The 27982-nt window shown below is 36.2% G+C and overlaps 1 protein-coding gene across 1 annotated transcript; it reads left to right on the top strand.

Moving 5' to 3' along the window:
- The first annotated feature begins 86 nt into the window (after window positions 1-86).
- Window positions 87-27446, top strand: LOC105232915 (serine protease easter). The gene is made up of 6 exons (XM_049445854.1): window positions 87-279; window positions 18851-19017; window positions 19648-19681; window positions 21419-21564; window positions 23114-23264; window positions 26610-27446. Exons 1-6 carry the CDS (start codon window positions 210-212, stop codon window positions 27326-27328), a joined length of 1287 nt encoding a protein of 428 aa, XP_049301811.1. The 5' UTR covers window positions 87-209; the 3' UTR covers window positions 27329-27446.
- The last annotated feature ends 536 nt before the right edge of the window (window positions 27447-27982 follow it).

Genomic DNA, 27982 nt, shown 5'->3' with positions numbered 1-27982 from the left:
AATATGTATATTCTCTACATCCACATACAAGATTCATGTTATTACGATCAAGTTGATTTAATTCATATTTACTTGAAGTGACATCAATCAGTTTACAATTACAAACCGCCGATAGAAGTCGGTTTTTAAAAACAGTGCTCCCAATATTTTTTTCCCCCTTTAAAAATAAAACCATATACATCTACGTAATAATTATTGGATTTTAAAAAATGGACTCCTTAAGAAATATAGCAGTTCTATTTGGTTTAACTTTTAGTGTTTACGGTGCAGTTTCTGGAGGTAAGATTTGTGTATTGTATAAACAATAAGCTATGAGCTCTCACAGCTAGCAATGTCTTATCACAAAATTATATGCATTTGACCTATAATAACCAGAAGGCATTCACTGACATTAGTAATACATATGTGAGTTTGTTTATGTCTACAATTATATATAGTACATACCCCAGTCTGAAATTGTGGTATACGGTTAGTAAAGAATGTTCAATTATTCAATTATTTATTGTGTATTGTGTACGAAAATGAGAAAAACAAAAGTTTATAATCTATTTATTAGTCTAGAAAAATTATGAAAGCGGACAATAACTTTTTAAGGACCGAGACACCAAACATGTGGACCACAGTGATTTCTTACCTAAGATATCGGTCAATAATGATAAGTATAGAAATTCAGGGAGTGTATTTTTGTGATGGCACCATGTCTCATCTTTGATCTTTGTGAAATGAGAGAGTATAAAATGTTCGGTTACACCCGTACTTAGCCTCTTCTTACTTGTTTAGCTACAATTTTCGAGTGGCTAGTGTATACATATTTATATGTACATATAAGTACATATACAGCGCAGTCAATATAACTACTTTTTACGCTTATTAAATTGAACATTTTTCATTTATGAAACTATTTCGCTATTGATTCTATTATTTTGTCACTAAGCACGAGGCATGCTATTTACACTTTTTAAATTACAGTTAACTGTAAAACTCGACAATGCTATCTTTTCCTCTTTTTTAAAAGTACATATTATTGCCTTTGTTATTATGCCGAAAAGTTACTACATAGATGAAAAATTTCAAAAAAATTATGATATTGTTTCAAAGCAACACTTTTGATTCTATTTTATTGTCCATAACTGTACATACGAGTATATGTATGTACATAGGTTTAGGTAGGCCAAACAAGTGTATATTTCGGTATTTTGTTTGCTTTGTATTGGGAAATTATCGCTATTTGCCATTTCTTTGATTTGCATTTCCATATAATGTATTTAAACTTTCTTAGAATTCTCGAAGTAAAGTAATAACCACAGTTATCAAATTTATTTCCAATTTCGACGAAATTCCATTAGTTTCTGTAATTTGACATAAGGCTGACTTCGAAAACGTCAATTGCAATGCATACATAAGTACGTATGTATGTACAAAGTGTAACGTTCTGCAAATAAATATTTGTACTTCCATTTTCGTGAAGCTGAAATAAAAAATTGTAATGAAATTATTTTATTTTAACATTGCATACCGACGATGTATAAATACTGCATTCATACCGCATCGATATTTTCCAGTAGTACGTTTTCGAAGTCAGCCGAAAGCGGACCATACATTTTGAAGCCAGCGAATAAGTGGGCTTATGACTGACCTTTTCTTTGTAATTACTCTTCACTTTTATCACCAATCTCTTCAATTTCGTATCTTTGGTATCGGTCTTAACACAGCACTAATATACCGTGCGATTCTGTAATGTGAGACAGTCTCAAGTCTCTAAATTTGAGATTTTGAGTTAGAGACAATTTTTGAGACTTGAGACGATTTTGCTATTCTGTAAGTGACAGTCACAAAATCTATTACATTTCATCATTCAGAGATGTTTTTACACTTCAATGGAAATAAATATGCCGATAACAAATATTAAATTTTCTATAACATCGTCAAAAAACATAGTTATCAATAAAAATAAGAATATATGTTGACTTTGTTTCATAATATTTACGAAATTTATGTAAAATTGATTTATTTTTAACCTTTTCGTGTTTGAGCTGCTTACAACTTATAAAAATACGACAATCGATTAATATCTATGATGATCTCTATTCAGTATATTCAAAATGGCAGACAAGAGCTCTTTTTAGTTTTGTGACCGGCTAACTACCAGGTCTCAATATTTTGAGACTAACGCTAGAGACTGTTTAGCGAATAGTAACTAGTCTCAAATTGAGACTTTGCCTCAAAATGTCTCAAATAGAGACTAGAGACTGGTTACAGAATCCCGCTAATATAGTGTACAAAAGTTGTATTGAATTTGTCAATTAAAAAAAGCACGTCTGGATAATACATATGTACATACTTATATGCATGTCTTTAGTTTACATATTTAAATTCACTAAGTTAGAGTGAAACTACTAGTCTACGAATACAAGGCTAAAGGCTTGTGTCCTCAATCATTCAGCAATCAGCTGACTGGTATTGGTATGTGACCTTACTAATTATACGCAGGACTGCATTCTATAGAACTTAAATCTTGAACATCCTACCCGGCTGAACCCTCGCGGTTCAGTAATTCTTCTGTAAGACCTGTTAGGCGGCATAACTTCTGCACCGGTCGCTGACACCGCTGCTTAATAGGATGTCCATCTGATTGGTGTTGTACTCTATGGTCACGGTACGTATCAGGCCATCACTGCCCGGGTGAACGTCAATCGCCCATCCCATACGCCAAACCGATGGTGGCCAATTTTCACCACGTATAAGAACTATGTACATCTCCACGCTGAACATTGGGTTCCGATTTGGTTCATTTGTTCCCTTTTATTCGGATTGCCAGCGGCGCCAAAAATGCTCCAACATTTTCTGGAAGCGTTGCCAATATCGAAGACGATTTTCTGGAGCTTGAGGCAATGGAAGATCTGGACGACTATTGAGTGGTCGTCCGATCAGAAAATCACCCGGTGTTAGAGCTACCCCTCCTTCTGGATCATCGCAGAAAGCTATCAGTGGTCTCGAATTTAGACACGGCTCGATGCGAGTCAGGAGAGTAGACAATTCAGTGTAATGCATCGTCTCACCGCCCATGACCCTCAGCAGATGCTTTTTAGCTGAACGAACTGCTGCCTCCCATAGACCACCGTGATGAGGAGCGGAAGGTGGTATGAACTTCCAACATGTACCTTCAGCTACCAGATGCTGTTGAGCATGTGCTGCTATCCAAGCCTTTAAATCTTCCTACATTTGACGACTGGTGCCTACAAGTTGAGTCCCATTATCACTGTATAAAGTGGTACAGATACCCCGTCGACTTATGAAACGATCGTAAACATCTATAAATAGCTGTGTACTCAAGTCCTCTGCCAAATATAATTGTTTGTGATCCATTCATAAATTTGTCGAATAGTTCCAATAATATTTCCCTGGTTTTAAGGGGCACACCTAGAGTGAAATTTTCAAAAAATCAAAATTTTTCATATTTCGATAGGCTATATCTTTAAAAATAACATTCTAAAATTTCAAACCGATATCTGAAACAGTTTTTGAGTTACAGCCATTTAAAAGAGTAGCCGCTCGGCAGTTAGATAGTTGTATTGGAACTTTAAACGCGTTTTTCTCGAAACAGCATTTTTCGAACTTGCTGCAGTGATTACTCAAAAACAAACGATCCGATCACTATCGAATTTCTTTTACATGTTCTATATATAGTTCTCCGTACAATGGCCTATCGATATTTGATCTGATCAAAAAATCGAATTTTGGCAGGCCAAAAACGACCAAAATTTTGGGTAAAATTCGACGATTTTTTTTAAAACGCCGCCATATTGTCAATTTTTGATTTTTTTTTATCGTAGGTCATTGTACAGACAATATTATCTAGTTTAACGAGAATTTTTTTTTAGATTTCATCCACGGAGAAGGCCGGAATCACTGCAGCAGTGAAGGACCTTTAAGAGATCGACTATAACTTAAAAAATATTTAATTTTTTTCTTCAAAAATTTCACTGTATATTCTTGACACATATATAAGTAAATATATTCTTAAAATTTTAAAATTATTGATAAAGTATTTTTTATAATAAAAATTCCCAAAAATCACCTTTTTTTAGGCCATTACACTAGGTGTGCCACTTAATCCTTGAAAAAATATGTTAATCCTTGAAGCATAAAACGTTCAGCTGTACAATCAAACTAAGTCCTTCCTTAATTGTTTCCCTTACTTCATAACTGATAGGAACACTAGTGAAATTAAATGACCATCCAGATCACCAGATCTGACTCCTCATAACTACTTTTTGAAGAGAAACTTAATAAAGCGATTTTGATTTTGCAAAGCACATCTGCCCTTCTTTTAGACCATCCGGATTATACATACTATTTGATTCACTGATATTTCGTTAAATAAGAAGAAGAAGATATTTGATTATTTTCAAGTTTAACTCTTTCACGAATATAAGAAATACCAACTTTCATTTTATTTTTAGTTCATCTCTGTTTGACGGTTTTTATTGCCGTATTTTTTTCTGAAAGTTGGTAGTACTGTTAGTGACATCTATGCTAACTTTCACATCAACATATTCATTAGTACGAGTATTTGAGATACGCGTCATTTTGTGAGGCTCTAAAAGTGAATTCGATCTTTACTATGTGTGAATTTATTGAACAAAAAAGTGCGATAATGCTCCATCTCATACTGCGTTGATTATTCGTGATTATTTCGCCACATTTTCAACTAATATCGTGCCGCATCCACCGCATTCGCCTGATTTACTTTCATGTAACTTCTAGCTACAAGTATTCAGCAAGTTCATTTGCCAACTCCGAGGACACCGTTTTAACTCAATTAAGGATATAAATGCTGAATCGATTAAGGCTGTGATAGCCAACACGACGGAGGATTTTTCCAAGTGCTATGATGACTGGAAAATTCGTTGGCATAAGTGTATTGCAGCGGAAAGAGATTACTTTGAAGGAGATGAAATGGACAAAATTCGCCATTCAATTTGATCACAGTAATATTTTCTTATACACTTGCAACATACAAGCTTACGCCAACTTGGAATCATATGTTTGGTGACAAAGTTGGTTCAAAATGGTCATGGTATTTTGAAACAGTTTAAAACATTAAACCTAAAAAGAAATATACTGATTTACCTGTAAGCAATTAATAATAGTTTGTATCAGAGATGTTATGAAGTACTTTTGTATTTAAAAGACTTAGTTTAGTCTTCAAAATTATTTCGATTTACAAAATTTTTTAAATTTTTTACAAAAAAATTATGCACATAGCAACTCTAACTCTGCTCGTTCAAGAATATCATTTATCCTGAAAACAATATAATGGCAGAGTTAAATTGAAATGTACATTTTTATTGACTTCGTATATCACTTAAGGAATATACATACATACAAAGTTACGTATGATGTAATAACATCTTCACAGTCTCTGCGTCTGCATCCTATATCGTTACACATACTACATATGTGTACTTGTATATATGTACTTCTTGTTATAGTGAAACAGTGCAGGAGTAAGCAGAAGAGCGATGGCCTCACGCCCTATATCTAATCATATGATAGTGTTTTGTTCAACATTCATCGAATGAAAATAAAAAAACAATCAAGTGCAATTCTGAAGTAGTACATCCTTCTTCTTCTTCTTTACTGGCGTAGACACCGCTTACGCGATTATAGCCGAGTCAACAACAGCGCGCCAATCGTTTCTTCTCTTCACTACGTGGCGCCAATTGGATATTCCAAGCGAGGCCAGGTCCTTCTCCACTTGGTCCTTCCACCGGAGTGGAGGTCTTCCTCTTCCTCTGCTTCCCGCGGCGGGTACTGCGTCGAATACTTTCAGAGCTGGAGTGTTTTCATCCATCCGGACAACATGACCTAGCCAGCGTAGCCGCTGTCTTTTAATTCGCTGAACTATGTCGATGTCGTCGTATATCTCGTACAGCTCATCGTTCCATCGGATGCGGTATTCGCCGTGGCCAACGCGCAAAGGACCATAAATCTTCCGCAGAACTTTTCTCTCGAAAACTCGCAACGTCGACTCATCGGTTGTTGTCATCGTCCAAGCCTCTGCACCATATAGCAGGACGGGAATTATGAGCGACTTATAGAGTTTGGTTTTTGTTCGTCGAGAGAGGACTTTACTTTTCAATTGCCTACTCAGTCCGAAGTAGCACCTGTTGGCAAGAGTAATCCTGCGTTGGATTTCTAGGCTGACATTGTTGGTGGTGTTAATGCTGGTTCCTAAATAGACGAAATTATCTACAACTTCAAAGTTATGACTGTCAACAGTGACGTGAGTGCCAAGTCGCGAGTGTGACGACTGTTTGTTTGATGACAGGAGATATTTCGTCTTGCCCTCGTTCACTGCCAGACCCATTTGCGTTGCTTCCTTGTTCAGTCTGGAGAAAGCAGAACTAACGGCGCGGGTGTTGAGACCGATGATATCAATATCATCGGCATACGCCAGCAGCTGTACACTCTTATAAAAGATTGTACCTGCTCGGTTCAGTTCTGCAGCTCTAATAATTTTCTCCAGCAGCAGATTGAAAAAGTCGCACGATAGGGAGTCGCCTTGTCTGAAACCTCGTTTGGTATCGAACGGCTCGGAGAGGTCCTTCCCGATCCTGACGGAGCTTTTGGTCCCGCTCAACGTCAGTTTACACAGCCGTATTAGTTTTGCGGGGATACCAAATTCAGACATTGCGGCATAAAGGCAGCTCCTTTTCGTGCTATCGAAAGCAGCTTTGAAATCGACGAATAGGTGGTGAGTGTCGATTCTCCTTTCACGGGTCTTTTCCAAGATTTGGCGCATGGTGAATATCTGGTCGGTTGTTGATTTTCCAGGTCTGAAGCCACACTGATAAGGTCCAATCAGTTTGTTGACGGTGGGCTTTAATCTTTCACACAATACGCTCGATAGAACCTTGTACGCGATGTTGAGGAGGCTAATCCCACGGTAGTTGGCGCAGATTGTGGGGTCTCCTTTTTTATGGATTGGGCATAGCACACTTAAATTCCAATCGTTGGGCATGCTCTCATCCGACCATATTTTGCAAAGAAGCTGATGCATGCTCCTTATCAGTTCTTCGCCGCCGTGTTTGAATAGCTCGGCCGGCAATCCGTCTGCCCCTGCCGCTTTGTTGTTCTTCAGGCGGGCAACTGCTATTCGAACCTCTTCATGGTCGGGCAATGGAACGTCCGCTCCGTCATCATCGATTGGGTAAGCGGGTTCACTTTCTCCTGGTACTATGATTTCACTGCCATTCAGCAGGCTGGAGTGGTGTTCCCTCCATAATCTAAGTATGTTCTGGGCATCGGTGGCTAGATCACCTTTGGGGGTTCTACAGGAGTATGCTCCGGTCTTGAAACCTTCTGTAAGTCGCCGCATTTTTTCGTAGAATTTTCGAGCATTACCCCTGTCGGCCAGCTTATCAAGCTGTTCGTACTCACGCATTTCGGCCTCTTTCTTCTTCTGTCTGCAAATGCGTCTCGCTTCCCTCTTCAACTCTCGGTATCTATCCCATCCCGCACGTGTTGTGGTCGATCGTAACGTTGCGAGGTAGGCAGCCTGTTTTCTCTCCGCTGCGACACGGCACTCCTCGTCGTACCAGCTGTTCCTTTGCACTTTCCGAAAACCAATGGTTTCGGTTGCAGCTGTACGTAAGGAGTTTGAAATGCCGTCCCACAGTTCCCTTATACCGAGTTGTTGACGAGTGCTCTCAGAGAGCAGGAGTGCAAGCCGAGTAGCGAATCGTTCGGCTGTATGTTGTGATTGCAGCTTCTCGACGTCGAACCTTCCTTGTGTTTGTTGGCGTGCGTTTTTTGCTGCACAGAGGCGGGTGCGAATCTTAGCTGCAACAAGATAGTGGTCCGAGTCGATGTTAGGACCTCGGAGCGCACGCACATCTAAAACACTGGAGACGTGTCTTCCGTCTATCACAACATGATCGATCTGGTTGGTGGTTTTTCGATCCGGAGACAGCCAGGTAGCTTGATGTATCTTCTTATGCTGGAATCTAGTACTACAGATAACCATATTTCGGGCCCCGGCGAAGTCGATCAGCCTCAACCCATTTGGGGATGTTTCCTCGTGGAGGCTGAATTTACCGACCGTAGTGCCAAAGATACCTTCTTTGCCCGCCCTGGCGTTGAAGTCGCCACGCATGATTTTGACATCGTGGCGGGGGCATCTCTCATAAGTACGCTCCAAGTACTCATAAAAAGCATCTTTGGTCACATCGTCCTTCTCTTCCGTCGGGGCGTGGGCGCAAATCAGCGATATGTTGAAGAACCTCGCTTTGATGCGGATTGTGGCTAGACGTTCATTCTCCGGAGTGAATGATAGTACTCGGCGACGGAGTCTCTCTCCCACCACGAATCCAACACCAAACTTGCGCTCCTTTATATGGCCACTGTAGTAAATGTCACAAGGACCTACTCGTCTCTGTCCTTGTCCCGTCCATCGCATTTCTTGGACGGCGGTGATGTCAGCCTTTATCTTTACGAGGACATCTACCAGCTGGGCAGCGGCACCTTCCCAATTAAGGGACCGGACATTCCAGGTGCATGCCCTCAAATCATAGTCCTTATTTCGTTTGCCATGGTCGTCATCAAAAGGGGGGTCTCTCATCCGAGGCTGTGTTTGCTTTTTCATTGGGGGTGTTTTTTTACTTGGCGGGTCCCAAACCCAGCGCACAACCCTATGCAGGGGATGTTTCGCCTTCTCACATTAGCTCGCCTTCAAACGGATGTTCTTAGGCTACCCAGAGGATACTTGGTCAAAGACCGGAAGTCGTGAGCTGCTTGAGTCATATGTAAAAGAATCGTTTCTGGCCACTCCCAAGTGAATGGCGATCAGAGAACTTTCCTCACTTGCGTGAACTTCTACACATGACTCCATCCTCCTCCATCCTGATAGTGTTTTGTTCAACATTCATCGAATGAAAATAAAAAAACAATCAAGTGCAATTCTGAAGTAGTACATCCTTAAATTTTACAAAAGTCACTTTTAAAAATTAGAAACGAGAATGAAGTGTATCGTGTAAGCGATACGAATGTTATGAAGATATTTTAACACATACATATCTAAATTTCGCACAAATTTGCCGAACTTAAGACGGAGGAAATTAACATAATGTGAGATTTTGGGTAATAAGATATTAATACGAGTACGAGTCACAGAAATTCTTATATACATATATACAGTGAGTTCAAAAAGTGTTCACGTAATGCACATTATGCTTCTCTCATTGAATTTCATTCAAATATGGCAACATTTCAAGAAATATTTATTACTGTTATATTGCATCGACATTCTAGTTTTCAAAGCCCACTACGATTGGTTTCCATGTTTATTTAAATTTGAATAAATACCGTTCAAGGCATTAGTGCACGTGAACACTTTCTGAGCTGATGTGACGTGGTATGTAAATAGTTCCGTTATTACAAAATAGTTGTCAGCATTTTTTAATAACTTTATTATGCGAGGGATTTCACATTCACTAAGGTTTGTCACAAAAATTAAAGTTCGAAAAATTGGTCATTTATCAAGTCTGCTCAATTTTCAGACATGACTAAAAAACTGAACCTCATTTTGCGAAAAGCTGTATGTTCGGACTTGCAGGAGGGGCTTTCAGTTAGAGCACAAAAACATAAAATATCAATTGGTGTGATCAGTAAAATAAAAAAACAAGATCAAATTAACACACCACCCAAAAAGTTAGGCAGGCCTAAAAAGCTCACTCCTGAAACAGAAAGGACTTTACGGCGTTTTATCATGACTGATGCAGCTAAAAACGCAGTGGAGGCTAACAAAGTGTTATTCTCATCTTTAGGCACTAGAGTATGCAACAATACCATTCGAAATTCGCTGAAAAGTTCCAATTTGCGTGCAAGACCAATGATTAAAAAACCTTACATGTCAGCGAAAAACAAAGCAGCTAGGATGAAATTTGCAAAAGAACACAAAAACTGGACAAGCGAACAGTTCAAATTAGTCTGACGAAACGAAAATTAATCGTATTAATTCAGATGGACGCATTTGGACATGGTATGACAAGCGATGCGGTCCCACGGATAGGAATATGCTGCGCACACTTAAATTCGGAGGTGATTTACTCATGGTGTGGGGTTGTTTCTGTGGCGGAAAGGTGGGAAAATTGCGTCGAATTAACGGAATAATGAGGGCTACGAACTATATTAGTATTCTAGAGGATTCACTTATCCCTAGTTTTGAGATTTTTGGATGTGAACCTGGTGATTTGTTATACATGCAAGACAATGACCCTAAACATACCGCCCGCATTACAAAATCTTGGTTAGAAAATAACGGAATTCGGGTGATGGAGTGGCCAGCTCAGTCACCCGATATGAATCCTATTGAAAATTTATTTGCGATTGTTAAAAACGGTTAATTGCTCAAAGAGAAACACCAAAAACCATAGATTAATTTTGGGCTCAAGTTGAACGAGTTTGGAACAGCTTCTCTTCGGAAATTTTAGATAATCTAATTAACTATATGCCGGACCGTATTAAAGCAGTCATAAAACCAGAGATTATTGAATGAAGTGCTTGTTTATGTTAAAAAGTTTTTAATTAAATATACTTTACTTCTCGTAAATAAAAATTTAATTTGAATGTTTATTTTTCTAATGAGCAGCTGCAATGCACAATTTTTTACTATACGTGAACACTTTTTGAACTCACTGTATATGTATGTACATTTTCTTTTTCAACATCTTAAGATTTACCAGAAATGGAAATTTAAAATCTGTGGGTGTACTATTGCATTGTAGAAATTAGTCAAAATTCAAGCAGATAATTTCACGTTTTGTGCCGGTCGATTGGCCACCAAGATCGTGTGATATCACGTCTTTAGATTTATTCCTGTGCAGGATGGCGTCATTTGTAGAAGTTCACGTAAGTGAGGTAAGTTCTCTGATCGCCATTCGCTTGGGAGTGGGCAGAGACGATTGTTTTACATATGGCTCACGAATTCTGGTATTAGACCAAGTATCCTCTAGTTAGCCAACTAACATTGTTTTGATGGCGAGGTAAAGTGAGAATGAAGAGGAAGCAACAGCCTCGGATGGAACACCCTCCTTTTGATGACGATCATGGCAAACGCTTTAAGTATTCCGGTGTCGCTGAGTCCAGGATAGACGTATAGCCACAATCTGCACCAAAGCGAAGTTCTTCAATATATCACTGATTTGTGCCCACGCCCCGACGGAAGAGAAGGACGTTGCGACCAAAGATGCCTTACAATAAGTTCCAATAGCAATTACCCGTCTGAAGAACAACAAAACAGCTGGGCACGATGGATTGCCGGCCGGCGAAGAACTGATTAGATGTTGATGAGATCGCATATAAGATTCTATCGAGTATATTGTGATTAAAGCGCAACATCAACAAACTGGATGGACCTTATCAATGTTGCTATTCACCAGGCGCCAAATCTTTAAAAAGGCCCGTGAAAAGAAGATCGACTCACACCACCTCTTTGTCTATTTCAAAGCTGCGAGATGAGCGTTGAAACATGTACATTTATTATTAAGGGGCTATACCAATGAAACCAGATCTCAGAGAAAGTACGCGATTGAATATTTCGAACTTTTTTGAACGTAATAAAGTATATTTTCAGCTATATTTTAAGATTTTTTTTACAAAAATGTTGAAAAATAACGGAGTTATGGGCTGTTTTCGGAGGTGCCAAAAAAAAGTGCCCCAACTGCTGGCATGATTCTGGCCGAATGAGTAGCTGAAACAAAAAAATTTGAAAAGTTTAGTAAACTTAAAGATATTTCCTATATAATGACCTACGATCTTTGAAAATTGTCAAAAATTAACAAAATGGCGTAATTAAAAAAAAAAACATCGTTTTTTAGGTAAAAAATGGTCGCCAGATTGACAATTTTCAACCAATCAAAAAGATCGTAGGTCATTGCATAGCAAATGTATTGAAGTTGATCGGTTAATTTCTCTTTGAGTTATGACGCCAGCAATTTTGGAAAATATCGTTTCGAGAAAAACGCGTTTAAAGTTTCACTTATATACGTTTATACGCTGTCATCTAAAAACTATTCCAGATACGACCTTCCCGATTTCACAGAATATTTGTGAAAATATAAGCTATAAAAATTTTTTTTTTTAGAAAGTGTTACACTGGTATAGCCCCTTAAAGAAATTACACTGGTAAACAAAAAACTTGTTTTTTGTGATATGAACAGAACAAAGTATTTATTATATAAAAATTGCCACAAAGGCAGAATCTTCTTCTTCTTTTTCTTAATTGGCGTAGGCACCGCTTATGCGATTATAGCCGAGTTAACAGCAGCGCGCCAGTCGATTCTTCTTTTCGCTACGTGGCGCCAATTGGTTAATCCAAGCGAAGCCAAGGACCTGGCGAACCAACGGAGTGGAGGTCTTACAGATTTCTTCTATCACCTATAGTTTTTTTGCTATGAGGATTTAAAAAAAACAGCGATAGTTATATTATTGTTATATTATAATACTCATATATAAAATTATTTTATTAATCAAAGAGTATCGATGTTGTTCGGCGATATTTTGTTTTTGGAGTACTCCTTAACAATGTCCAGCAGTAATCGGCAAGCAAACTGGCACTCACTTGCCTTTACCGTTTCTCCATAGCAGAAATGTCTTGGTGGAACCGTTTCCCATTTCATCAATATATATTTATTTTTACTTAAGTCATCGCTTGTACAGACGGACTGACTCGAAGTTCAACTAGTTTCGGTATCCTGATTATTTATATATACACAACATCACGTCTATGCCTAAAAGTTTTAGGTTATACAAACAACCGTTATGTGCAAGAGGATACAAATTTGCGTAAGAATTCAACATTCATTATTCTACGAAACTGTGAGTGAATTACAATCATATTTGTTATCTTACTAGTCTTTATGATAGGTCATAAACCCATAAGCTTCCATCTTCATGCTTCGTGCCCGAGATACATATGTACATATGTGGTACGAATGTGCAATATATAAAAACAAGAAAAAACACTAACTTCGGCTGCACCAAAGCTAATATACTCTTCACAGGTGTCTTTCCTTTAGTGACTATGTGTTTAGTTTGTATGGAAGCCATATGCTATAGTAATCCGATCTGAACAAGTTTTTCTCAGATTATAGTATAGTATAGATCAGTGTTACCCAAAGTGGGCGAAAACGCCCCCTTGTGGGCGCTGCAGGTGTCAAGGGGGGCGGTAAGAGACCCAAAAAGAAGATGGGAGCGTTGTGTAGAGGCCTGGGGGGTTATTTGTAATTTTATTTAGCTAGGAGGCCTCTTAGACAACGACTACATGAGCTCTCCACTCTCAACAACAACTTCTGAACATCAATTAATATGAATTAAAAGATTGCTCAAACTCGGTTCTATATTTCTCTCCGCGTATTTCATATACATATCTGTCCTATTTTATTGAATATAGAAAAAATGAAAATCATGTCAATCGGTCGCTCTGTTTCATAACGGGGCATCTCGACAGGATAGAATTTATAGAATACTAACTGTCAGATGTATTGCTATTGCCATTGCCAAATCTGTATGTGAGCATTTGCTATCATAATATAATCATTTGCGCAAAGGTGTAGGGTAGGTAGGTTCGAGATGATGTAGCACATGCTTAGAGCTCTTCAAAAATTTATTTTATCGCTTGCGAAATGACGTCGGGTAGGTAGGTGATGTAGCGCACGTTTTGAGCTTTTGAACTATATTATCCGAAAAATTCCTTTGAGTAATAATTCTGTGCAAAGACGAATTGATGAAATGGCTGAAAACATTGAAGAATCATTTTTCGAATACCTGAGGACAGGCCAATTCTCAATTCAGCTCGATGAGTCCACTTTACCAACTAATGACGCATTGTTGTTGTCTTACGTGAGGTTTATTAAATATGAGAAAATATGTGAAGAACTATTATTTGCTAGAAATTTAGAGACCGATACAAAAGGTGAAACCATATTCAATATATTGGAAACGTTTTGCGATGAGAAAGAGATTCCTTTGAAAAATATTATTTCAATTGCTACGGATGGCGCTCCGGCTATGATAGGGTGCCATAAAGGCTTAATAGCGCACTTAAAAAATAAAATTCCAGATGTCCTTGGTGTACATTGCGTTATTCATAGACAACATTTAGTTGCCAGAAACTTAAGTGAAAAACTATTTCAATCACTGCAATATGTCATCAAAGCAGTCAATAAAATCCGCAACAGCTCTTTGAATGATAGATTATTTCATCAGCTTTCTGTTACTAATGACGAGGATTTCAATCGTTTGCTGTTTCATATTGAAGTTCGTTGGCTATCAAGAGGCAATTGTCTGACTCGATTCTACAACCTGTTTGACTCTGTTATAGAGTTCTTGGAAACTAAAGATACAGAATTTCAAGACAAGCTCATAACATCAAAGAATGATATAGCTTACATGACAGACCTGTATAAATTGAATCCCCAACTGCAAGGCGATAAACTAAATTTAATTAAAACAAAAAACGTCGTTGCTGCTTTCGCAGCCAAACTGCTTCTACACAAAAAAAATCTGGGCAGACGTGAGTTTCACAATTTTCCGAATTTATCAGTATCATGCAGTAATGACGAATTGTTTGCCTACTGCCAACATTTGGAAAACCTCCACATTGACTTCACCGAACGATACCAGGACATTTTGAACTTGGGAATACTAGACTGGGTGTTGGATCCGTTTTGAAATGTCAACACAGCAATGTCACCTCAGCTGGAAGAAGAACTTATAGAATTGACAACAAACGAGGAAATAAAACTCAAGTTCAAAAATGGTTACCAAGAATATTGGATACAAAAACCGATCTCGCAATTGTACCCTGGATTGTGGTCAATCGTTCAACGATTCTTGATAGCATTCCCATCGTCATATTTGTGTGAACGTGGATTTAGTGCTGTGACAACACTGCTTACTAAAAATAGAAATCGTTTGCTTGTTACCGAACGTGGCGACTTGCGACTGTTCTTGAGTAAATTGGAACCTGATATTAACAAACTTATTAAACAGCATCAGCTTCATCCTTCACATTAGTTTTTATATATGGATCGATTATTTTAGTTTTATTTTTAATAAAAGATTCTATGTTTTAATACTATAAAGTTGTGTTTCAATAATCATTCTTATTGGCAGGTGGAGCCCGTAAGAGTTAACTTGAGACCTAAGCGCCATTGTATGTTACCCAGCGTTTGAAAAACTACGCTACTCCCATAGCATTTAATTTTACTCTTGCTACCGCTCTCACTTTGTCGGGAGCCACAGCATAGCCTTAGCATAACAATGTAAAAGAAGTGCTCTACTCTGCTCCGAGTTTTGTTAGGTAAAAAACTATAGCTGTAGCTATAGCAAAAAATTGGGAGCGGTAGCACAGCAGAGCTAATGAAAATTTTCATGTGCTACAACACCCGCATGTGTTTGTTGTTTTTTTTTCTTTTTTTGCTATTTTTTGTCATAATATTTGAATTAATTGAATAATTCAAACAAAAAAATGTTATGCAAATCATTTTGGCACTTGTTGCGTCAAGTGATATATTAATAAAGTCAATTAGATAATAATTGAATAAATTATACATATATATTTTTTTATTATGTAAAATATTTACCATTTATTTACCTTGGAAATACCATACAAAAACTTCCTTGAAATATTTAGCCCTAAATATTAACATTAAAAACTGGACCAAGGAATGTAAAAATTGTCCATAGAAAATACACGACAATCCTGATTTTTTATCTTTAAAGGTATTTTAAGGCATCGCTTGACTTTAGACGCATGTTTCTCAGAATTGATCACTCTTCTTCTTCACATTTCGTGCGAATGCGAATTTCTTGGAAAAATCAAGTTTAGAGCCCCGTAATACCTCGCCGGTGTGAGTTTCGACTTTGTTGCTGTGGGCACTTTTGTAGAGTGAACAATTCTGAGAAACATGTGTCTAAAGTCAAGCGATGCCTTAAAATACCTCTGATCTGTAGGAATTTAAAGATAAGAAATCAGGATTGTCGTGTATTTTCTATGGACAATTTTTACATGCCTTGGTCCAGTTTTTAATGTTAATATTTAGGGCTAAACATTTCAAGGAAACTGAAAAAAATAATAGTTAAAAAAAAACACCCTAATGTATATAAAAAAGGGGAAAGTAATGTAGTTAAAATTAATTTCGAAAATTCATAGAATTGAGTATTGTAATACATTAGGAATAGATGATGTTTTTGGTAATATAAAAATGGTAAATATTTTACATAAAAAAAATATATATATAATTTATTCAATTATTATCTAATTGACTTTATTAATATATTTCTTAAAATATTTGATTTTAGATTTATAAAGTCACTTGACGCAACAAGTGCCAAAATGATTTGCATAACATTTTTTTGTTTGAATTATTCAATTAATTCAAATACTATGACAAAAAATAGCAAAAAAAGAAAAAAACAACAAACACATGCGGGAGTTGTAGCACATGAAAATTTTCATCAGCTCTGCTGTGCTACCGCTCCCAATTTTTTGCTACCGCTACGCCAGAGCATAGCGCAGAATTTAATTTTTTGCTCCCGCTCCAGCTATAGTTTTTTACCTAACAAAACTCGGAGCAGAGTAGAGCACTTCTTTTACATTGTTATGCTACGACTATGCTGTGGCTCCCGGAAAAGTGATAGCGGTAGCGATAGCATAGCAATAATTCTAGAAATTTTGCTGCTACGGAGTAGTAAATGAGAACCCTGATGTTACCTACTACGCTCGGGTTTCAAGTTGCTGGTTATAGTAAAAGTTTCGTTTAGAATTCTCCGTTAATATAAATATGTATATAGGTAACACTAATTAATTTGAAGTTATAGTGGTTTTTAAATAGGGGAAAAAGGGGGGCGCTAAAAAATATTTATTCTCAAAGTGGGCGGTAGACAAAATAAGTTTGGGAACCACTGGCATAGATAGTAATCCAATTTGTACCAAATTTCGTGAATATATCTTGTCAAATGCAAAAGTTTTCCATACCAGCATTTGATTCCGATCGTTCAGTTTGTATGGCAGCTATATGTTATCGGCAGTTCCGACAAATGAACAGCTTCTTGAAGAGAAAATGACGTTTGCAAAAATCAAAACGATACCTTAAAAACTGAGGGACTAGTTCGAATATATACAGACAGACAAACAGACGGACATGGCTAAATCGACTCAGCTCAACATACTGATCATTTATGTATATACTTTATAGGGTCTCCGACGCTTCCTTCTGGGTGTTACAAACTTCATGACAAACTTAATATACCCTGTTCAGGGTATAATAATATATGCGGTATATGGGGAACACTTCACCCAGAAGATCGGGAATCATTATATTATGGATAAGAGGTTTAGAGAAAGGACTACAGCAACTTACTTATTTATTCACCGCTTAACTGCTTATGTTTAGAAAAAATGTCCACATGGTCGGAAAAATAGGAAAACACTATATAGGGTATATTGGGTTTAGGATAAGGTCTTTACGGATTACATACAAGTTGCGTTCCATAGTAAACAGAACTTTTTGAATCTAGCGACTCCTGGTGGCGCCATCTATATGTCGACTAGTGCGTTAGAATCTGCTATCTTTATCGATTGTCCAGTGAGAATTTCATGACATTTCATTCATTGGTAGTGAAGTTATCGCGTTTTAAGTGTCAATATGTTTGTGTTATCGGTGCGAAAATGAGCTTAGAACAAAGAGCCAGCATTAAATTTTGTTTTAAAATTGATTGCCTACCCAGTAGCAGAGTGCACGAGTGGTTTCAACGTTTTTAAAGTGGTCGCGAGGACATAAATGGCGATCAAAATCCGTGATAACCGGAAATTCCATCGAAACTGTGCGTGAATTCATCAAAAACTAACCGAAATCATCATTGTCAATTCATGGAAATGGAATTGAACGTCTTCAAAACATTGATTTGAAATTAGATGAAATTTAATAAACATAACTCACACACTGACTGACATATCCTGTCCAAAGACAATAAGGAAGTTATGATTCCTAAGTGTAATTTCGGCAATTTTTATTACGAGTATGTTATACATTTTAATTTGTTTCATTGTTTCAGTAATGCTTACAATTTCATCATGGAAAGGTATACGCAAGAACAACATTTACAAATTTTTAAATTTTGTTATCGAAATAATCATTCTCCAATTACAATTTTTTGTGCACTTTTGCCATTTTATAGTCGTTATAATCGTCCACCTGTGTTTTTTCTTTATATAATGTTCAAGTGACAATAAAACAAAGGACCACTAGAAGTATTGATAAGTTGCTGCCATTCAGGCAAATGTTTCTGAACACCGTAATTTGTCGATTCCAAGCCGTTCTCAAGAATTGGGACTTTCTTAACTCAAACCTGATTATGAGAAAGAATTTGCATCTGTATCAAATTGTTCTCACTTAAAACCTGAAGCAATTGGACCACTGTAAATGTCGTTAATTTGCTGTATTAAATTATAGTATGTATTTATATACCAGTATTCATACATATTAGACGATATACATATGTACATGTACGTTATAAAGGCAACCGGAAGTTTGAAAATATTATATTAGGTATGTAGGCTAGGAATACGATTGTTTCAATTTTATTTAGTTTTGGCATCATGACATACTATTGGCAAAAATATTTCTAGATTTAAGACAAAAGATCGAGATCTTTTAGCAGTCCACATAAATTTAATTTTTGATGAGTATACATATATACAATATATATATATATATATATTAATTACAAAGGTAAATCCATCTACATATGAATTTTTTAAATTGATTTATCATTTAAACAGAAACGGGTTATGGAGCTTGTCAAACGCCAAACGGTAAATCCGGCGAATGTATGCTAATAAATAAATGCACTGAACTATATAACATGGCCGTTAAGCCAAATTTAGAAGATAATGATATAATATTTTTAAGGCAGAGCAGATGTGGTTCACTTGGTAAAAATATTCTGGTGAGTACTAACATATTTATTCATTTAGACCGGTATAAAAACTATTGACAAATTCAAAAAATGTTAATTATAGGCGATTAAAATTATATTGCATCAACTACTTACATTCCTAATACATATATTGTATTAGTTATAATTTTGCATCGATAAACAAACGTTGGCATATAAGAATATCGAAGGAATTTTTTTAATGAGACCATCCAAAATATTAATATACCTACTTATAAACATTGATATCATTTTCAATATTTATAAATTTTAATCAACAAACACTTTTTGACTCGTGTCAAAGCTAAAGAGTACATAATATGTATATTATATATGAAATGTGTCGGAAAAAAATACTTTGCTAAACTGTGCATGGTGTACGTGGTGATGGCATAGTTCTCATATCAGACAATTGTTGGAAATAAAACGTCCAACGATTTAGAGCCATCTTTATAAATTTATTTTCATATGATATATAAATACATATATTTATAAAACTTTATATTCACATACGAGTACATATGTACATACATACATATATGTATATATGTTTAAGTTAGCTTTATGCTTTTTTAAGAAAATTGCAAAAATGCATTATATATTACTACAAGTATATCTGTTTTTTTTTACTTTTACTTTCAGGTTTGCTGTCATAAGTCATTAGGTGGAGGATCAGGTAAAAAAACACAAAAAATACATACGCCGAACCTTCGGAATAAAATATTATGCATTTGCGCAATATATAACTTAGCTTAAAAATTAAAATATCGTATTCAGAGGAGCAAAAGTCAATATAATGGATATATGGCTACTAGTGGAACGAATGATTTCATCTACCTATGGTATTAAGCTGAATTATTTTCAAAGAAATATACCTAATATAAAAATTTTTAAACTTCCGGATGACTTTATACCCGGAATTTTGGAACAGCTGGTTAACTTTATTCTTTATGATTGGTGATTGTATGTGAGGTACCTTAATGAAATTCAAGGGACATTTTTTTTTAGTAATTCTTACTGACAAAAATAGATAAAACCGGGTCAATACTACGCCCAACTTCCATATTTTCCTGAAGAAATTTGTCAAACTTTGATTCTTGCAAGTTGCAAGAGTATAAAATGTTCGGTTACACCCGAAATTAATCCTTCCTTAGTTATTAAATTTCTTTTTTACATATCTGGATTTACATGTTTTTATTTGTAGGTGTGCTTTAAAATTTGCATAGAGTTATGAAAATAATAAGAGTGGCTATTGTAAATGTGACTTAATGGTTTCGAATCTATTGTTTCTATCTTACATAATTAATAATGAATATATATAAACAAAAAACCCAAATTTATGTTATATATGTACTTACTTGTAAATTATAATATTGAAATTATATAATAATAAAAATATGTAGCTTTCTTAAAATAATAGGAGTGCCCTAGAAAAAACTAGCAAAAAAAAGCAAAAACGAATTTTTAGATATACTAATTTTGAGCAAAAATAATATTAAGTAGAATAAACTAATGTTTTGTGGCACGATCTATATTGCATTAAACCGCAGCACTGCGCTTTAACAATGATTACACAAATTTTTGGCATCAGAGTGCTGCTTTTATCGTCTCCCTAATATTTGTGGGAGCCTTATTAGCGACGTCCTATTCCATATTTGCACATCAATTTTCAGTCGGGAGACTGGACGGACTATTCAAGCACTCTTCTGGCTTTATCAGCGAACTATTTCTTTGCCAGTTTGCTTGGATAAATATCTTGCCATAAGAACCAAATCAATACATTTCATCGCTAGCATAGGGCAGCATGGTTTTGGCGTAATTTTGACATACTCGTAACCGAGCCGAGAACATTTTTCAACAAACAAAATATGTATTTTTAAATACATCTGACAGCAATATACTCGTACCGTGCAATTTTTCTGAATGGTGACCACTGAATATCTAGTTTTGCAAACAGAATCCGTTCTGCAAGGCTTTTATGTATTTGAATAAAAATAAATTTTCTTAGACTGTATGTATCAACAACTGACCAGATATTCACCATGCGCCATGAAAAGGGAATCGACACACACCACCTCTTCGTCAATTTCAAAGCTGCCTTTGACAGCACGAAAAGGAGCTGCCTTTAGGCACCCGCGTCACTGTTGACAGTCGTAACTTCAAAGTTGTAGATAATTTCGCCTATTTATATTTCTTTCTACGCTGATTTCAAATGAACACTGCTATTTTTGAGAAGGAAAAAGTACATTTATTTGAGAAAGTCGCGAATTATCGAGAACAGAAAAAAGTCAAAAGTATATAAAGGATCTTCATGATTTGGACAAAAATAATCAAAAAATATAACTACTACAGCACATAGAAGAAAATAAGCAACAGCTCTATTGTTTTTATAAAATGTATGTATTTTTCACAGATGAATGCGAAACTCCAAATGGCAAAAAAGGACGTTGCAAATCTATCTTAGAATGTAGTTCATTATTACCATTAGTCAAAGACGATTTATCGGCAAGTGAGAGAAACTTCTTGACCAAAAGCGTGTGTGGACAAGGCAATCGACAGGTAAAAGGATTATCCTCATCTCAAAGCTTAAATTATATGTTACAATAAATAAAACCATCCTACATTATTAAAACAATGCCAAAAATAGGGGTGCAGCAAAATTTATTTTTATTAATAGATATACATAAATAAGAGCTTATTTCTATGGTAAAATTTGATTTACTATTCCAGGTAGTTATCTTCAAAGGCGATTATAGCGATCAAAAAATTTTCCAATACCATTTTTATAATACATTCACCCTAAGCTTCAGTTTCTCACATATGTACCTCTTCAGTATTGCTAAATCGCGTTGGATGTAAAAGCATATCGAAACCCAATTTTGACCTCGTATTCCTTGATTTATGACACGGTGTATTATCTTGATGAAACTGCACTTTCTTCTTCTTAAACTGGGGGCGTTTTTGGCGATTTTACCTTTCAAACGCTCAAATAACACAATGTAATGTTAAGGAGTGTTAATGGTGTTTCACCTTTTGAATTTAGTTGATTAATATTACAAGTACATGTATGCCAAAATACTGATGTCATAAACTTGCCAGCCGACTTTATCGTCTTTCATGCTTTGGGTTGGTTCATCATGTGCAGTTCACTCTGCTGACGTTTCGATTGGACTCCGGTGTGAAATGATGGAATCATGTTTCATCCATTGTCACATATCGACCAAAAATTCGGTTTTATTACGATTAAAGAGTTTGAAACATTAATCACAATCAGAAATACTTTGTTGTTTTTATTGGATTCCTGAATATTCACTCACAATATATCCAATGCGTTCCTTTGGTATCTTTAGGGTCTCAGCTGTCTCGAACAACTTCACTTTACGAGCATCCGACATTATTTAGGGGGCTTCTTTGATGTTTTCGTCGGTAACAGCCTCTTTAGTGCGTCTACTGTCCTCATCATCCTCCGTCGGTCAGTTTGTCACATTCAAAGATAACAAACAAATTTTCAACGGTTGATTTTCCTAGTGCAAAGTCCAAATAATATTGATCAATCCAAATCTTGGCTTTAACACGAAATTTCTTGTGATCCATTTTTTGTGAACTAACACAAGTTTCTTAACTCAAAATCCTATATCTCATAAACTAATCGACCATAGCTGTCAAATATGCAAATATGTACACGTTTCTTTTAAAGGAAAGGGTTTACTAAAAATCATATTTTGCATTAATATTACAGGTTATATACTGAAAAAGTCAATCCAATTAAAGCAAATATGCTATATTAATCGTATTATTGCTGTATACCATTTCGCTCATTTGCTGCAAGACCGGCATAAATCAAAAAACGTGATTTTTGAGTTAATGCTGCAGAATTGTTCGTTATATCATACTTCATATTGAGTGAAAAATTCATATGAATACCTCTTATATGCTCCGCTTGAGAAGGTGTAAGGTTGGAGTCACCGTGTAAGGTTGTAGTCAGTTGAAAACTTTAAACGCGTTTTCTGGAGAATCGATTTTTTTGACTTATGCCGGTCTTGCAGCAAATGAGCGATTTAATATTACAAATACATATATGTATATATGAATGTTTACCTATGTTTAGGTATGCTGCCCCGATCCTCCGACCAATAATCGTGGAGAATTATCTTTGCCCCCGAACTGTGGAAAAATTCCGTTAACAGGACGAATTTTTGGTGGAACTGCGACAGATATTGATGAATTTCCATGGACGGCTTTACTTATATACGCTAAAGGTAAGAACATTTAAATGAAAATTTAAAATAAGATTTTAAATCCAGTATGAAATATATTACGATAATTTATTTCAAGTATAAATAAAGAATATTTCATTAGAATGGAAAACTGTTTCAATATGAGGTTATTTATTTTAGCTTTCCGTTCCGATATAGTCCCTAATTTCACTGATTCCAAACTTTATGCACCGAAATCAACACTTTTTAGAACAGTCATTATATTTTTGCTAGTTCTGCCAATTTAGGGTAAAAATTCAAACTTACGTTGAAATGTAAAAATCATTATTCGGCGAAGCTGTGAATTGATTTCAATTGGTGTTTTATTGGATGGTATTATAGATTCCCAAATGATTTGCATGCATTTATGCTTGCGAATTTTTATTACAAAATTTTGGATTAAAAATTAGATTTTTGGGATTTTGTAGACAATGAAGTAAAAATATATTGAGTTTAAGAGGACCACTTCAGCGAGAGGATCAGAAATCTATACATTTGGATATAAAGTTTGGCAAAAGATTAAATTAATTCATTTGCAGCGCTTAATTGTAATATTTAAAAAAAAATTTATCCACTATTATTAAATAGAAAGAAAAGCTCTCTGAATTTGATTAATATAACTCACATATTGACCGATATACATACATGTGAGGTATAAGATCAACTTCGTTATTTGATGTTTGAAAACCTTGCACCAAAATTGGTGACTTAATTTGCGAACTGTATATGATATATAGGATTTCGTCTAAAGATAACCGGTGTCAGTTAAAAAAATTAAACTGCCAATACTTCTTCCTATTACGCTACACTGTACCGAAATACAGTTTTATATTAGTTAGCACTTATAAATTTTTGATTCCACGGAATTTTGTGACCGTGGCAATGGCTCGAATCCGTTACTCTGCAATACCTATCTTCTTATAGTACCAAGAAGCAGGTATGTAGCTTTACCAAGATTTCATATTTTTTACTCAAGTTGTCGCTTGTAGAGATGGGCTCACGAACATATAGATCTGTAGCAGCACGTTAATATATGTATATAAATATGCATACAACTTTCATAGAATTTAATCAAATTTTTTATGTTTATATTTTAGAATTTTAGCTTTTTAACTTCATAAAAACTAAATATTTTGCTTCGAGCTATTCGACCATGGAAATCAGATTGTCGGAGAATTCTCCCTTGATTTCACTATTTACCAAGGACTGTTTAGACTAACGCACTTATGTATTGTTGGGTATTTTTATTCTCACGCAATGTGGTTCTACCGCAATTGATTGTCCGTGCAAGCGATAACTTCTGTAAAAATTGCGATATCTTGATACAACTTTGTTCACGTATTCTTTAGCATCCTAAGAAGGATGTCCGGAAATAGGTCACTGTGCTGTTAGCAGAATTCATTGTTACAGAGTATTGAGATATGGAAGGGCTTCTACAGTTTAAAACTTAATAAAAAAGTCCCACACTCCCTTAAGTTTACTGAACGTATCTTAAAAATTTCTATAGCTAAATCAACCAAACCCGCTTTTTCTAACTCCTCCTATTACAGTGCTAAAATGGGTGAAATTGGATGGTAACCACGTTCACCCTCCATATAATAGTTATGTCGAAAGCTACTAACAGTGCAATAAATCACCAAGTAAATAGATATGTACATATGAAAGAAACGTTTTATTAAGTTCCCTTCCTCCTTTTTTATATTTGAATTTCGCGGCTATGTACAATTGTATAAAGCGCTAAAGAGCTCCTATCTGCCAATACTATACATCTTTGAAAGGTCTTGACATAACCTACAAAACGACGCTATGCATAATTAGTTTGGATATTGCGTTCAATGGTTACAGACGTGTAAGTATGGAGTTCACTATCGCCGAAATTAGCGCTATTTTAAAGTTTCCTTCGTTAAAGGCAACTCCGCTAGAGAAACGTTCCGTGAGATTAATGGTATTTTGGGGGATGGTACTCTATCCCTTCAGACGGCGGAGGAATGGTTTCGACGATTCAGTGCGGGTGAAAACGACACCATGGATAAGCCAGCCGGCGGAAGACCTGTAACGACGAATACCGATCAAATCATGGAAAACATCGAGTTAGAGCGGCATGTGGCATATCGCCCAGAAGATGGGAGTTAATCACCAAACCATTTTAAACCATCTGCAGAAGGCTGGATACACAAAAAAGCTTGATGTTTTGGTGCCGCATGAATTGACGCAAAAAACCCTTCTGGACTGAATCAACGCCTGCAATATGCTACTGAATCGGAACGTACTCGACCAATTTTTGAAGCGGATGGTGACTGGCAACAAAAACTGGATCACATACTACAATATCAAGCGAAACGGTCGCGGTTAAAGGCCGGTGAATCGTTATAAACAATGGCCAACCAGATTGGAAGGGAATCGTTCACTATGAGCTGCTCCCACATGGCCAGACGCTTAATTTTACCACACCAGAAGCGTCCAGAATTGGCCAACAGGAAGGGTGTAGTGTTCCACCAGGACAACGCCAGACCACACCCTTCGTTGATGACGCGTCAGAAGCTACGGGAGCACGGATGGGAGGTTTTATCGCATCCCCCATATAGACCGGACATAGCGCTAAGTAATTACCCCCTGTCCATGGCGAACGCCCTTGTTGGTGTAAAGTTGAACTCAAAAGAGGTTTGTGAAAAGTGGCTGACCAAGTTCTCCGGAAATAAGGAGGGGGGCTTCTCCGAGGGGGGTATTATGAAGTTGCCATCTAGATGGAAACAGGTTATCGAACGAAACGGCGCATATTTGAACTAAATCCGATCACTGATGGCGGTTAAATTATTGTGTTTTAAGTGTCAGTATGTTTATGTTATCGGTGCAAAAATGAGCTTCGAACAAAGAGCCAATATTAAAATTTGTTTTAAAATTGTTAAATCTTTTACCGAAACGTTTCAAGTGATGAAACAAGTTTATGGCGATGATTGCCTATCCGAAGCGAGTGGTTTCAACGTTTTCAAAGTGGTCATGAGGACATAAATGACGATCAACATGTGGGCCTCGTTCGACATACTTTTGGACCGTGCAAGAAGCTGTATTGAAGCAGAAGGAGACTATTTTGAATAAAATAAATTGATTTTGCCGAAAAAATCATTTGTTATGTTTTCTTTTTTAAAGTCCTACTTACACCTCGTATGGTAGATTGGTGATAGTGGGTGATTAGTGGGTGCGTGGCATGTTAATAGGATGCGTTATTACCACAAAATAGATATAATTTTGCCAGCACCTGAAAGAATTTCTCGGACTTTGATTCTTGCATGTTGCAAGAGTGTAAAATGTTTTCTTGTCATAATTAATTTAGTTTCTTTCGTTTTGCAGGAAACGGTGCCGAAGGTCTTCATTGCGGTGCTAGTCTGATTAACGACCGCTACGTTTTAACGGCAGGACATTGTGTTAGCAAGCGTGTACTCCCTGCACATTGGCGGCTAACTGGAGTTCGTTTGGGTGAATGGGACTTAGAAACACAACTCGATTGCCAATTTGATAGCAAGGGCAATAAACTTTGTTCGAATCCACATATCAATATAAATATTGAGGAAGAAATATGCCATCCGCTGTACGATGTTAGAACCCAAAGATATGATATAGCCTTACTGCGTCTTCAAGAAAAAGTCAATTTCAATGCTTTCATTAGTCCTATTTGCTTGCCAAGCTCTTCAACAAGTAATTATGAAGGCGTTACTATGGACATTGCTGGTTGGGGTGCAACAGAAACATCCAATAGTAGCCAAAAGAAATTAAAAGCGTTAGTAAGAGGTGAAAATCTGGAAAGGTGTAAAGCAAAATACCGTCGTTACACTAGAATCGAGTTGGGCAACAGTCAAATGTGTGCGGGCGGTGAGAAAAGTATTGACACATGTCGCGGTGACTCTGGCGGACCTCTAATGTTTGCTCAATCGGTTAATGGAAGGGAAGCATACTTTTTGGTAGGTGTAGTTTCGTTTGGTCCCACACCGTGTGGACAAGAAGGTTTTCCCGGCGTTTACACCCGTGTAGATGCCTTCGTTAGTTGGATACAAAGCACTATTAGAAAGTAAAACTTTTTATTGTTTTTATGTTATTACATAACCTCTTAATATGTCTCTGAAAATAAACAAAAATATATGTGTATCTTTCAGATTGATTAACATTGACAGTAATTTTATATTCATTTCACAGTCAGTATTTTAATTACTCTCATATTTTATTATTATTAATTTTTTTAAATTAATATGACAGGGTGCCATGAATCATAAGAATATTGGACGCTAAAACTGGCATTGTGAATATCCTGCGACATAAGTTAGTGAAAATATAATGATAAAATAATCACATTATGTGACAAAATCGGTGTTAAAACTTTGTGACACGAACTTTGTAACGATTTTTGTTGATGTTGAATAAAAACATTGTTAACAATATACTATCATTATTTTGACTCAATCACGGCAGTTTTTTGTGACAGATACACATTCATTCCTGACCTCATATACGTGTTTCTTATACTCTTGCTTAGTAAATAGTTTTGTTCACCTGACGGTTATATCGCCTGAAACTAAAGGAGACAGATATAGCTATAGAGTTATATATACATATACATACATATAAATGATCAGGATTTCGAGAAAAGTTGGAAGTTGGTCCTAGTGACTATCTGTCCGTCCGTGCAAGCTGTAACTTGAGTAAAAATTGAGATATCTTGATGAAACTTA

Source organism: Bactrocera dorsalis, chromosome 1 (assembly GCF_023373825.1).
Source record: "Bactrocera dorsalis isolate Fly_Bdor chromosome 1, ASM2337382v1, whole genome shotgun sequence".
NCBI classification, from domain to species: Eukaryota; Metazoa; Arthropoda; class Insecta; order Diptera; family Tephritidae; genus Bactrocera; species Bactrocera dorsalis.
The sequence above is the reverse complement of the archived record's forward strand: the minus strand, read 5'-3'. Positions and strand labels throughout refer to the sequence as shown.

Bases quoted from the DNA above. Each gene is read 5' to 3' on its own strand.
- LOC105232915 (XM_049445854.1), top strand. From the start codon at position 210: ATGGACTCCTTAAGAAATATAGCAGTTCTATTTGGTTTAACTTTTAGT. The intron at 21,565-23,113 runs GTAAAAGGATTA...ACCTATGTTTAG, and splicing joins GTGGACAAGGCAATCGACAG to GTATGCTGCCCCGATCCTCC. The intron at 23,265-26,609 runs GTAAGAACATTT...TTCGTTTTGCAG, and splicing joins TTTACTTATATACGCTAAAG to GAAACGGTGCCGAAGGTCTT.